General features: G+C 39.1%; 2 protein-coding genes across 2 annotated transcripts in view; one reads left to right on the top strand and one right to left on the bottom strand.

Moving 5' to 3' along the window:
- The window catches only part of tmem41ab (transmembrane protein 41ab), a 519,270-nt gene that overhangs the window by 87,032 nt on the left and 416,656 nt on the right, over positions 1-15,582 (bottom strand). The window lies entirely within an intron of this gene.
- Positions 708-5,176, top strand: dlx2b (distal-less homeobox 2b). Its single transcript, NM_001291254.1, is given in 3 exon segments — positions 708-1,241; positions 2,399-2,583; positions 3,937-5,176. Coding segments are annotated over 3 exon segments (840 nt in total). The 5' UTR covers positions 708-922; the 3' UTR covers positions 4,273-5,176.

Raw genomic sequence — 15,582 nt, 5'->3', positions numbered from 1 at the left:
ATATATATATATATATATATATATATATATATATATATATATATATATATATATATATATATAAAATTTGATCAGAAGTTTAACAAAAAAGGATTTTTTGAAAGAATTTGCAGTTATTTGATAGGCTATAAAGGTATACAGGACAGAAACTATGGACCAAAACTATTCTATTTTGATCTATTCCATTAGATTATTCGGAGGTTGCTTAGATAATGTGATGGCTATGCACTGACATGACAAACGGCATAAGATAGAACTGGTAAAAGTCGTCCAATTGAAGCTAAAAATGCTGTACAGACCTATCACAAGTGGGGAACCAGCGATAAGGGGCGTGGCGCTCGTGCAGGGCTCATTGATACCCATCTGGTTCAAGGCATTGAACCATTTAGCATCCAACACCTTACCTTTGGGATTAGCTGAAATGTCAGAACTAAACACCCAACACCATTACCTTACCACACTTCCGCTCTTGTGGCTGCATGCCCTCAAATTCTCACCGCAATGTTCCAGCATCTAGAGTAAACATATCTGATGGATCTGAGCAGGTGTCTACAAAATGTTTGGATGTCTACAGTTTTTATGAAAAAGAGTGTTGTACCCCTGCCAGAGGATTTCTTGAAACGTGAGCCGCAAGATGATTGGCTCCTTCACGCCTTACTACGTCACATGCCCCACCCACCAGCCCTCGCGGAGACAGCTCCATCCCCAGAGAGAGTGGAGTAGACTTCAGGAAGGACTCCAGTGAACTACCTCGAGCACCCTCACGGACTCATCATCATCATTATTATCATTCACGCATCGTCTCCAAATTAGCGGTAAACCCAAGGCTGGATGCGCTAAATTGCGCGATTGGCACAGGTCCGATCCTCGCGTTCCAGAGTTCCACAGCCGCCGCGCGCATCACAGTTCCAGTCCATCCAGGATGACCGCGGTTCTGGACAGCCTCGGCTCGGATATGCACTCGAACCACCTTACCTCCAGCACTTTCGGCGGCGTGCACAAGGCGCAAGACTCGGCCACGTTAGCGGCATCCACGGCCGGTGATGGCGCATTCTACAGCGTTCCCCAGACCGGGCACTGCGCCTCGGCAGCCTACGCGCCTCTCACCACCTACCCCTACCATCCAGCAGGAGTGGGCAACGTTCACTACAGCCCCAAGGCTTACGACATGGGACTGGGATCCTCTTACAGCGCGTACGGAACCTACGGAGCCAGCACTTCACCCACACCTACGGAGCCAGGTAAGGTAAGGGGGGTGCGCATCTGGGATAAGCAAGAACCTATTGGCACCTTGTCTAATGCCAGGTGTGATCCACAGGTCCTCAAACCTGAATGTGGAACTGTGTTCTCTTGAATGATGGAGCTTCATTTAATTGAACTTTTTTGGGATAAGTTTGGTAGGCGGGGTGCTGATCATCCAACTTCATCACCTCACCTCACCTCACTAACTCTACCTCTTTTCCTCTTGATGTATGCACTCAAATCATCATAGCAATTCACCAATTCACTAGAATCAATTAGAAAGTCTTCCCCGGACAGTTGAGACAATTACTCAAAATTACTCAAAAGCAGGAAAACTCATTTTAATACCCTTGATTTCACGAAGAGCAGGTGCCCCAAAACACTTATGTCTACAAATATCTGTATATTTATATAAGTAGACATAGAGATTCATTGCACGTATCCGCGTTTAAATACATACATATATCGTATATACAATGTTTGATCAGAGTATGATCATTTTTCAATTTGAAAAAAAATAAAATCTATCATGTGATGTGAACGTATTGGACAAAAAATTGTTCGATAGAATGTTAAGTTAAAAAAATATATGTATGTAAACTGAACTGTACAAATTAGGTGTTTCAATTTGGCGTGAAAGCAATATTTAATATTAACCGTGAGATTAGGTTTGCATGTGTCATTTATTTTTTTTTTTTGTAATTTGTTACGTTGAACAAATAAGTGGTACTTAGGCATTAGAACGTAGAAAATGTGTATATAAACAGATAAAGAGAAAGAGGGAGACACCGAGGGGGTTGCTTAATATATGCTTAATATTTGTATTAGACCTATTATTAGCCTATACTTCAATTAAGATCATGCTACGATTGTATAGTAAAGAAACACGTGTGTACCTGTACCTCTATACCTATATATGGGCAAAAGTATATGCTTTTTTTCTAGTTACATGTGCTATTTATATGCTATATATTTATTTCAATGTTTAAATGTTAAAGCGTTAAATAAATTTGAACGTTTGCGATGCGGTTTTCTTTATTTTTGGACAGTACCGTTCTGGTTTTATTGTGATACGCTGGTAAATGATGGTTTTATAGCACTTTATGTGGATATATAAATACACTCACCGAAAATTCCACGTGTGCACTTGGTTTAGAGAAAGACGAGAGCGAGCCGGAGGTGCGCATGGTGAACGGAAAGCCAAAGAAAGTCCGGAAACCACGAACCATCTACTCGAGCTTCCAGCTGGCCGCGCTCCAGCGCCGCTTCCAGAAGACCCAGTACCTGGCACTGCCCGAGAGAGCCGAGCTGGCCGCCTCACTGGGGCTTACACAGACTCAGGTGAGGGCACTTAATATCCACATTTAAACTCACACACATCGTTAGATGTGGGCGGAGGGGCCGCCAAAATCTCCAAAACCCTGCAAAATGCTCCAAAACCCAAAAGTTCCAAAGTTCCTCCAGCATCTAGCTGTCAGCAGAGGAGTGCAAATGAAGTGTTTGGAAGGAATCTTCTTTTTTGGGTTCTTTTATTTTTTTTTTTTTTAAATAAAATTTCAGAACTGGAAAACCACAGCAAAAGCATGGTATGAGCTGAACCAACAGAACAAAAATGGAATTGGGACCTAAATGTGGATATATAAAGTTGAGCTCAAAGGGAAATATATTTTTTCACCAACCTCATTGAAAAGTCCTTCAAACTTATACTTATAAAGTACACTAATAAAAAAATAAATGTAAAAAGAACTGTAGAAAAAATATATTGTGTCATCTTAAAAGCGATAATTTTCCACACTTAAAAACATTTTCTAGTTCCTCTGCTGCCAGAAAATTGCCACTTTTATAACATGTATTGCTTTTATGTTGTCTGGCATTTAAAAAAATGTATTTGAAACTGTGTAAAACATCAGCATGCATAACGGTGAATGATTTTGTGTACAGATTATTATTTCACACTAGTTTTGTAAAAGAAAAAAAGGCCACCTAAAGATCACTGATACATTTCGATAAACAGTATGTTCTTGTGATTCTTCTTTCAATACGATTTAATAGATAAAAATACGGGGAAAATTTAAAAACTGATACATAAATTTACTAGCCAGGTGTTCTGTCGAGTTATGCTACCCATGATACGTGCTTCCTAAAGGCACTGCGCATGCGCTAACCTACTTTTTTTATTATTATTTCTCATGTGTTTTATAAAAATTCTGTCTTTCTAGTATTTTTTGTGCATCTACCAACCTGGACTCACTTTCATTACACTGTCAAAGTGTAATGGCAATTAATAATAATAATAAAATATATTATCTAAAATACAAAAACAGATTATAACAAACTCTTACTACCAAAACTTTACCCTGATACGGTGATTTAGGCTATCCAAAAATAGTACTTCTACTGGAAGCATGCTCTAATACTGTGCTTTTTTTGTATTTTACCTTTAAATATACACAAAAGTGGTAGCACGGTTTGACAGGGTAGCATAATTTGGACAGAACACCTGAAAAAGTTTTAAGTTTGAGTTTTTGTTACAGTTTTATTACATAGAAATTGGTTGATGGAACAAGTTACCACCCAGATCAGCTTCCTTCCCAATTTTCCCCATTTTTTATGAGTCGCAAACCACTTGTTCCAACCGCATCTCACGTGCTTTTCTTCTCTCTTGAACGCCCCCCCCCCCCCCCCCCCCCCTAGGTGAAGATATGGTTCCAAAACCGCCGCTCCAAGTTCAAAAAGTTATGGAAAAATGGAGAGATCCCCACAGAGCAGCACCTTTCCTCGGGCGACTCCCCTCCTCCAGCTTCGCCGCCGCCTCCTCCTCCACCACAGGCATCCTGGGATTTCCCACCACATCAGTCTCAAAGCGACGTAGACCCGAGCGCAGAGCCCGCGCCCCCCAACACCACAGCCCCGGCCTTCCTCAGCTCCTACCCCTGGTACTCCAGCACGAACACACACTTACAAGCCCTACAGCCCCTCACACAGCACCAGCCTTCGGTCCAGGCCATGGGCGCGGGGGCTCTGTTCTGACCGCTGGTGCTGCGGGACATTGTCGGACTTGTGCGCAAAAACGAGCGCAGGATGGACAAAAAAATAAATTAATAAAATCCGCGAAAAAGGGTCAATAGCACTCTGTGCTGTTTTTTTAAATGCATTTTTAATGTAAAATTGAATTCTGCTGAACTTTTTTCTCAAAGTTTTATTATCCTTCATTTTCTTTCATTTCCAAAAAAAATTTAAATATCTATAGATACAGCTTTGGAAAAAAAAAATTAAGAGACCACTTCAGTTTCTGAGATTCTCTGATTTTGATATTTAGCGGTATATCTTTGAGCAAAATGAACATTGTTGTTTTATTCTATAAACTACAAACAACATTTCTACCAAATTCCAAATAAAATAATCCACCAAAGCACGTTCTCCTCCACCAGTCTTGCACACTGCTTTTGGATAACTTTATGCTTTATGTTTCATGGTTTGTGTTCATTCATCTTCCTCTTGATTATATTCCAGAGTTTTTTTCATTTGGTAAAATCACAGAAACTCATCCTTTTTAAGTGGTCTCTTATTTTTTCCCACAGCTGTGTATTTGTTTTGTTTTGTTTTTCAATTTTGCGCTCCATTTTTGGGCGCACTTGCAACCAATGCAACGCACATTAAATTATTTTTCTATTTATTTATTTGTTGTTTGTTTGTGGCTTCGGTTTTTTTTTCTTTCTTTTTGTTGGTTCTAGTTCTGGAGGCGCATGCCCATGTGGTGCGCAGGACTGTTTATATCACACTTGCCAAGTTACAAAAAAACGGGAAAAAAAGGAAACGGGCGGACTTTTCTCGAACATCGTGGACCTGCGGTATCTTACACTGCTTCAGGCATTGAGGAGGATTATCACCGACCGTGTTTCCACTGCCTGTATAAAAAATAAAACAAAAAAAGCGAATTATGACGCTCACCTGGATTTCTGTGTGAAAACGATTCACTTTGTGACGTGTTTGTTGTGACGTTTTAGCCTATTTAATTACCGCAAATAGTAACCAGGCTCTGTTTGGGTTTAGTGCGGATTAAGTCTGGTTTTATTTGCTTGTTTGTTTGTTTGCTGGGATTTTATTGTAAAAGGGAGACTCCTGAGGGTAAACAATGATGACAACACAATCAACAATAGTACATTATTGCCTTTACACAGTACCAGTCAAAAGTTTGGACACACCTTCTCATTCACTGTTTTTCTTTATTTCTTTGTAGATTAATATTAAAGGCATCAGAGCAATTAAAAGACAAATACGGAATTACATAGCAAACAGTAGAAAGATTTTTAGTCCTCCACAATCCCCTGATCTAAACCTGGTCAAATGAGATGGAACTCCTTCAAGACACTGAGAAAACTGTTCTAGGTGACTCTACCTCATGAAGACACTGAGATTGAAATACCAAGAGTGTGCAGATCTGTCCTCAAAAATAATTATATTCTGGTTTGTTTAACACTTTTTGGTAAATAGGTTTAATATAGTCTTTAATATTAAATTTACAGTTTATAAAAACAATGAAAACACATTAAATAAGAAGAAGAGGTAGGTTCAAACTTGACTGGTACTGTGTGTATATTGGGTTCTTTACTGAAAGAGGTGGTCCTATAGGCTGGAAGAATCATTCGAATGCTTTTTACGTTAAGACAAAATATATATTGTCTATGGTTCTTAAAAAATATATATCACACTTTCAAAAAAGCCAAAGAACCCTGTTAAAATAGTTACATACAGCCCTAAGAATGACTCCGTTTAAAGTGGTTCCAAAAAGCACCTGAATCAGTCCATGTAGCACCTAAAATTATTTATTTAGTGAACTTTTAAAAGAAAATGGTGTCATAAAATCCCAAATACAAAGTCAAATAACCATTTTAAAACAGTTTCTACAGCATCTAAAATAAAAATTGTTTCATGTTGCACCTAAGGAAATCAAATAACTCTTTAAATAGAAGCCAATGCACCATTTTAAATAGTTCTATTTGGCACCTAGACTTTAAACCTGTAAAAAATGGTACCATGTAGCACCAACTAAATGACGTTAAGGAACCCTGTTGAACATAGTTCTATATACAGTACAAAATAAAAATGAATCGTTGTAAAAGGGAGCCAGAACTTTAAATGGTTCTATACAGCATCTAAAACAATCCAAAGATACATAAAACTCCTAAAAATAAATCAGAGAACCCTTTTAATTGGTTCCCTACAGCACCTAAGGATGTCTCAGAACCCAGTTTTTAAACGTGGTTCCATAGAGCACATTAAAAGGAGTCAATAAACCCTTTTTAATGGTCTTAAAGCACCTAAAACAGAACTACTTAAACTAGAACCAAAGAACCTCTTTCAACACGGTTCTACATGACTCATACATTCTAAAACACAACTATTTGAAAGGATCCTTATACAGTGCCTCCAAAGGATTCAGAAACCTTTTAAACTGGTTCTATCGTACCTTAAAAATAAGTCTGAGAACCCTGTTTAAAAGTGCTAATTTGTAATATTGTGTTAGTGTGGGTTAGCGTGTGTTAGTAAGTTTAGGTTGTATATAATAGAGTGTGTTGTGGTGTGTGTGTGTGTGTGTGTGTTTGTGTGTGTTATTGTATATGTTAGATTAAGTGTGTGTGTGTGTGTGTGTGTGTGGTTGTGCGTGTTAGTGTGTCTGTTAATGTGTGTTACTATATTGTAGTTAGTGTGTGTGTGTGTGTGTGTGTGTTTTGGAGTGTGAGGGTAGCTGTAGCTGCAGTTGGTCTTTTTTCTGGTGCATGTGGGATGTTGTGGGGTGGTGTGTGTGTGTGTGTGTGTTCTGCTGAGGGTGTGTCTCCTCCCCCTGCAGACTCTCTGGAGTCACCGCGCCGCTCCCACACGCTTTATGAGCTGGAGCAGAGGAAGAAGAGAAGAAAACACACACACACACACACACACACACACACACACACTCGTACACACACACATACACACACACACACACGCGTACACACACACTTGTACACACACACACACATATATATATATATATGATATATATATAAATAAATAAAGTCCAGCGTAGAAACCGCCTGGAGCGCAGCAGAAAGGAACTGGAGTAAGACCCTAATCCAGCTCTTACACACACTCTACACACACGCACACACCAACCAGTACATCACAACCCTGAACCAGCTTACACACACCCTACACACACTCTACACACACTCTACACACACACACACCAACCAGTACATCACAACCCTGAACCAGCTTACACACACCCTACACACACTCTGCACACACACCAACCAGTACATCACAACCCTGAACCAGCTCACACACACTCTACACACACACACACACCAACCAGTACATCACAACCCTGAACCAGCTCACACACACCCTACACACACTCTGCACACACACCAACCAGTACATCACAACCCTGAACCAGCTTACACACACCCTACACACACTCTACACACACACCAACCAGTACATCACAACCCTGAACCAGCTTACACACACCCTACACACACTCTACACACACACCAACCAGTACATCACAACCCTGAACAAGCTTACACACACCCTACACACACTCTACACACACACCAACCAGTACATCACAACCCTGAACCAGCTTACACACACCCTACACACACTCTACACACACACCAACCAGTACATCACAACCCTGAACCAGCTCACACACACCGTACACACACTCTGCACACACCAACCAGTACATCACAACCCTGAACCAGCTTACACACACCCTACACACACTCTACACACACACCAACCAGTACATCACAACCCTGAACCAGCTCACACACACCCTACACACACACCAACCAGTACATCACAACCCTGAACCAGCTCACACACACCCTACACACACTCTACACACACACCAACCAGTACATCACAACCCTGAACCAGCTTACACACACCCTACACACACTCTACACACACACCAACCAGTACATCACAACCCTGAACCAGCTCACACACACTCTACACACACACACACCAACCAGTACATCACAACCCTGAACCAGCTCACACACACCCTACACACACTCTGCACACACATCAACCAGTACATCACAACCCTGAACCAGCTCACACACACCCTACACACACTCTGCACACACACCAACCAGTACATCACAACCCTGAACCAGCTCTCACACACACTCTACACACACACACCAACCAGTACATAACTATAGACACTTCACACACACTCTATGCACACACTACACACACAACACACTCTACAATAGCTAGTACATTACAACCGTGAACCAGCTCTCACACACTCTACACACACAAATCAGTATATCACAACCGTGAACTAGCTTCTTCACACTCTCTGCACACACTCTGCACACACTCTGCACACACTCCGCAACAGCCAGATCACAGCCCAAAGCTGGCTTACACACACACCACACACACACAGTAACCAGTCAGTTCATTACAATCCCATCACTCTCTACACACTCTCTACCAGTGAGTACATCACACACTGCCGGGGAGGGAGGGGGGCACACACTCAGAGCTGGGTACACAAATAAATACTCTAATAAACAACCACACTCTAAACTACAACCACACAAACAAATAAACAAACAAAACATGTTATACTCTGTGTCACACTCTGTGGGTTAAAATAAAACTTCTTATAAACTATTAAAGAAAACAAACCAACACAAACAAACGTAAGAGGAAGGATAGACAGATAGACAGACAGGTTATCAGAGAGACAGACAGACAGATGTACAGATACACTGTGTGTATGAGTGTGTGTGTGTATTATTCAGCGCTAGCCGTGGCTCCAGCTTCAGCTGCCGCTGATTGAACTCTAACCACATCATTAGCGAGCTGCCTCCGTTTGGCCTCCACCCTCCATCCGCTCCATTCCTCCATCCCTCCTTTCCCTCCATCCGCTGAGCTGCTATCTGCTCTCTGCTTCCACAAGCGGGGATTTCACGCCCAATTTGGTCACCAGGATCCACCGGGTGCCATCATGGAGCCCCTAATCACTGCCATCACCACAACATGCCCACCATCATCAGCCTCTTCCTGTCAGTGCAGATGATGCTGCAGCTCCACCGCTCTGCAGTTTGTTTAAGGCAGATCTGAACCACTGAGTTAAACAGCTTACGCTGTTGTGTTTACATTCCACAAAATAATCCAGAATTCATGGTTTAGGATGAATAAAGTTTAGGGTCAAATATTCAAACTGGTCCCATTATCTGATCATGTGAATAAAACCACTGAGGAGATGAAGAGCTGGGAGGATTCACTAAGCAGTTTAACTGGAAGGATGGATGGATGGATGGATGGATTCCCAAAAAATAAAGGATATTATATGGATGACTTTATGTATAGATGTATGATAAATGGAAGGAAGTTTCACTGTTAAATGTTAGCTACACCCAGAAGGAATCAACTGACAGGAACGAAACTTGGTGGGTAGTTTTGAAATTGAGAGACATGCTAATGTTTTAATGCTTGGCCATGAATAAGAAGTAACGCACAGTTCTGATCACACAATCTTGTGTGCTATTGTCCAACAAGACAATGCTTGTCCACATCTATCCCTGATTAAAAATGTGTGGGATGCTATTGGATGTGCTATCAACACTCCCAACACAGTTTCAAAATGTGCATATTGGAGCTTGCATGGGAAGAATGATCGCAGGACTCCATTAGGAACCTCTACAACTACATGCATACATCTGGCATCTTAGCATGCAGCTAAAAATAAATATAGAATAAACTGATATGTTGCCCATATACGGTACCAGCAAAAAAACATCATACATAGTACTCTTGCTTGACAGTTTTGAACATCTTGGCTGGATTTTCTCAGTCAGCTTTATGAGGTAGAGTCACCTGGAATTCAGGCTTTCAGTTAACAGCTGTGCTGAACTCATCAAGAGTTAATTACTTGAATTTCTTGCTTCTTAATAAAGTGTTTGAGAGCATCAGCTGTAAAGTTGTGAAGAGGTAGAGTAACTATTTGAGTAATGCACTAATCTACAATATGAGAAGCCAGAACTACTCAACTAAGTAAAGACCATGAAAAATAGTATGATGAAACTGGCTCTCATCAGGACCAACCCAGGAAAGGACCAACCAAGAGTTACCTCTGTTGCACAGGACAAGTTCATCAAAGTTACTAGCCTCAGAAACCACAGACTATTTTGACACAGAATAATTTAGTCTGTTTAACACTTTTAAGTTACTTTGAATGAGATGGTGTGTCCTTTCAGTTTGCTATTTATAGGTTTATGTTTGAGTCAAATGAACATTGTTGTTTTATTCTATAAAATACAGACAATATTTTTCCCAAATTCCTATTAAAAATATTGTAATTTAGAGCATTTATTTGCAGAAAATGAGAAATGGCTGAAATAACAAAAACTCTTTCAAAAACAGCTTCATGTTCATATTCCAAAAGTTGTATGAGTTAAGAAATCAATATTTGTCGAAATAACCCTGGTTTTTAATCACCGTTTTCATGCATCTTGACATGTTCTCCTCCACCAGTCTTACACACTGCTTTTGGATATTTTTTGCCTTTACTCCTGGTGCAAAATTCAAGCAGTTCTGTTTGGTTTGATGGCTTGTGATCCTTTATCTGTATGTCCATGCTGTATATATATATATATATATATATATACACACACACACACACACACACACACATATTTATATATATAGTGTGTGTGTGTGTGTGTGTGTGTGTGATGGTGCTGGAGACACCAGTGTGATCATTGTAGGCCTGTGCTCTGTGCTCCACGCCCCCCCTAAGCCTGTAGGCCACCTGTGAGCCGCCCCCCTCTCTGTGCGTCTGTGGGTTTTTCTCTTTGTTCGCTGAAAGATTCCCGAGCTGCTGCTGAAATTGCTCATAATTGCTGGAGGAAAGGGAAAGCGGCGCACAAAAGACGAAATGGCTGCAATTACACTTCCACTCAATAGGGAACACGGAGCAGTGGAGAATGGAGCGGTGCTGCAGAGGGGCCGGGAGAAAAAACACCAAAAATACAAGAAAAAAGAGCATATATACAGAATATATACATTCACTTCTTACTCTAAACACACACTAAAAATACAACTCCGTACACATTATATTATTACTATTATTATTACACTCTATTCAATTAAATAAACAAATGCATGAGCTAACTCTGATATTGCTGAGATATTATAATAATAATAATAATAATAATAATAATAATAATAATAATAATGAATACTGTTAGTAACAGTAGTGGTATTAGTAGTAGTACGAGTAGCAAGATGATATTAATGAAGTAGCTGGATATAAGCACTGTAGAGCTGTATCAGCCTAATCTAATACTGACACTGCTGAGACATTAAACTAGTTTTTATAATTAACATTTATTTTTTATTGTGTCTATTTATGATAAGCCTGTCTCTGTCACTGTATGACGTGTCTATCAGACCCAATAAAGCATGGATATCACTGAAATAATAATATTATTATCATTATTAATATTATTATTACAATATATATATATATATAAGACAATAACAAAAGGCCAGGATGACAATACTGCAGATTGATGAAGAATGAACGTATAGATACACAAACAGACAGACAGACAGACAATAAATGTTGAACATATAAATACAAAGACAGAGAGATGGATAAAATATGAACAGATATAGAAACAGACAGACAGATAGATAAAATATGAACAAATATATAAAAGATGAAAAGATAAATAAAAGATGAACAGATAAATAAAGACAGACAGAAAGACAGATAAAAACTAAACATATATAATAACACAGACAGATAAAATATGAACAGACAGCTAAAAGATGGCCAGAGGCAGATAAAAGATGAACAGATAAATAAATACTGATAGAGATAGACAGACATACAGATATAAACTGAACAGATATAGAAACAGACAGATAAATAGACAGACAAATAAAAACTGAACAGATACAGAAACAGAGACACAGACAATAAAAAAACTGAACAGATATAGAAAGACAGACAAATAAAAACTAAACAGATAGATACAAGATAGACAGACAGATTAAAGATGAACAGATAAATAGAAACAGACAGACAGATAAAATATGAACAGGCAGCTAAAAGATGGACAGACACAGATAAAAGATGAACAGATAAATAAATACTGATAGAGACAGACAGACAAATAAAAACTAAACATATATACAGAAACAGACAGACAGACAGCTAGATAGACAGACGATAAAAGCGATAAAAAGACAGACGATAAAAGACAGACAAATCAAAACTAAACAGATAGTTAAAAGATGGGCAGATAAAAGATGGACAGATAAATAAAAACTAAACAGATATAGAACCTGACAGACAGACAGATAGATAAAATATTAACAGAGAAAAAAGATGAACAGATGAATAGAAACAGACAGATAGATAAAATATGAACAGACAGCTAAAAGATGGACAGAGACAGATAAAAGATGAACAGATAAATAAATACTGATAGAGATAGACAGACATACAGATAGACAGATAAAAACTGAACAGATATAGAACCTGACAGACAGACAGACAGACAGACAGACAGACAAGTAAAAACTAAACATATATACAGAAACAGACAGACAGCTAGATAGACAAATAAAAACTTAACAGATTTAGAAACAGACAGATTAATAGACAAATAAAAACTAAATAGATACAGCTACAGAAACAGAGACAGACAGACGGATCAAATATTAACAGATAGAAAAAAAGATGAACAGATAAATAGAAACAGAGACAGACAGACAGATAGATGTACCAATTAATCAGCCAGCCTCTGATAAATCCTTTTTAAATCACTGTAAAGGACATTTTTATGGGGAGGCTTTGTAATGATGTGTGGCACACACACGTCAGGCACAGTTTGGTGGTGTTCTGCCTGATCATGCAGTGTTCATACACTTCTAAATTTAGCACATCATCCCGGGGCTTCGGTCAACTATTTACTGTGAATGAATGAAGACTGTGGTTCAGGCCGGACTGATCTTTCTGAGGGCTATTTTTAGGCACGCTGGGGCTTTTCTTAGAGTCCATCTGAGGTTGAGAGCAAATTACATCCAATGACATCATACTAATTGCCTACCATCTTCCCTTCATCATTAGCCACGTTAGCATTTTGAGGCCTTTTTCTGACCCGAGATGGGTGGCACTGACCTTTTCTGAATGGAAGCTTTTACTGGTTTTGTCTAGATTGGTTAAAAGCACTGTAAAACCAATGTTGTGTCAATTTTTGGGGGGTTTATAGACCCCTAAATCTCTACAGTTTGTAGAACTTAAAGACCTAAGGTAGAGTTTATTTTCAGACAACTGGTTAAAAACAACCCTAAAAAGTCTTATTTTACTAAAAATACCCATTTTGTTGAATTTCTTTGTGTAACCAGCCAGTCCTGGAGATCATTTTCTCTGATTTTGCTATTTATAGGTTTATGTTTTAGTAAAATGAACATTGTTGATTATTCTATAAACTGTGAACAACATTTCTCTCATATTCCAAGTCAAAATATTTAGTCATTTAGAGCATTTATTTGCAGAAAATGAGAAATGGCTGAAATAATAAAAAAAAGATGCAGAGCTTCCAGACCTCAAATAATTGCAAATAAAACAAGTTCATATTCACAAAGTTTTATAAAGAATTCAGAAATCAATATTTGGTGGAATAACCCTGTTTTTTTTTAATCACAGTTTTCATGCATCTTGGCATCATGTTCTCCTCCACCAGTCTTACACACTGCTTTTGGATAACTTTATGCTACTCACTCCAGGTGCAAAAATTCAAGCAGTTCAGCTTAGTTTGATGGCTTGTGATCATCCATTTTCCTTTTGATTATATTCCAGAGATTTTCAATTTAGTAAAAAAAAAACTATTTTTTATTACAATTTGTATAATTTTTTTTTTTTACTTAATTACTGAATTTTCAGCTTTTTCTGTGAACAGACAACCTTGCAAATTCAAAATCAAAAGCTTAAAGCAAAAGCTTATGCAATTTTCCACGACACAAATACACACCCGTACAAGATGAGGTCATGCAAGCCAACATCCAACATAAGAACACAAACAAAACTAAAGGCAACTATGTTTCCCAACAAGCCACGCCCACTGAGCTGCTGCTGGTTTTGGCTGGATACTGTTTATCCTTTGTGGAACCCAGAATATTACTGGTTTGCGTCCCTTTGTAGACATTTCCTCGGTATGCAGTGTGATTTGACCTCCACTGTTTAGATGACCTCATTGTAGATGCAGCCAAAGACGTACTGAAGCACGTAACGCCTTAAATCATCCACCAGGAACGGGCCTGGATGGCTGCGGCTAAATTAGAGGCCTAGGCGAAGGGTAGAGTCAGGCCCACATCCTCCTGTCCGAGCTCATCACGAGCAGTAACTGATAATCTAGTGAAACAGACTTGATTATACAGTGAAGTCCTAATGCCAAGCATGCCTCGTACCGTAAGCCAGAAATACAATCACCTCTCGGCCCATCGGCCGTCCTAACGACGTTACCGTACGCCGTAATCTCATGAGGCCGACAGACGGAGAGAGCGAGCGTCTCGTTAATACCGCGTAACCATGTTTCCTCAGGACGGCTGATGGCATGAGGCTGTCTGAGAGAGGAGAAGAAGACAGGAGTGAAGTAATTATCTCTCAGAGAAGAGCCTGACGGGGGAAAGGGCCTCATCTTAGGAGCTTCAGTAAGCAAGCAAAAAAAAACAAAAAAAAAAACACTTAATTGGGCTTAATTGATTTAAGAGGCCTTTACCTTTTTTTTTTTTTTTTTTTTTTGGTGTTTCTTTATTTTCCCCCCAATAAAGTGAATTTTCCATTAATTATGTGGATTGAAATAACAAACATTATAACTAGAATCTTTAAAAAAATGATAAAACCTTGAATAATCATCATTTAAAATACAGTAACTACAGTTAAACACATTTTTGTTTCTAATTTTTGTTTTCTCTCAAAACTTTTTTTTTTTTTTTACCTATGGTGTGACTCCGGCTTTCAAGCATGATTCAATAACCTTCAATTTTATCACATTTAAAAAGGGGAGCACACAAATATTAAAGGCACACTAGGTAGGATTTCCTTGATTACTAAAGAAGTGAAATTACAGCTTGAAACTCACTGCAGCGCTGCATTGAGGTGTAATAGGAGGAATAGCGGTCCTCTCATGTCTGTGCCCGAGCTCCTCTGAGCTCAAACCAGACTGTTTTCCTAGGGGGCTGCGACCAACGCTCGTGAGAACTGCGCCTCTTTCGAGAACTGCGACCTGCTTTCCGACCTGTATGTAG

This window comes from Astyanax mexicanus, chromosome 21 (assembly GCF_023375975.1).
Source record: "Astyanax mexicanus isolate ESR-SI-001 chromosome 21, AstMex3_surface, whole genome shotgun sequence".
Lineage (NCBI taxonomy): Eukaryota > Metazoa > Chordata > Actinopteri > Characiformes > Acestrorhamphidae > Astyanax > Astyanax mexicanus.
The sequence above is the reverse complement of the archived record's forward strand: the minus strand, read 5'-3'. Positions and strand labels throughout refer to the sequence as shown.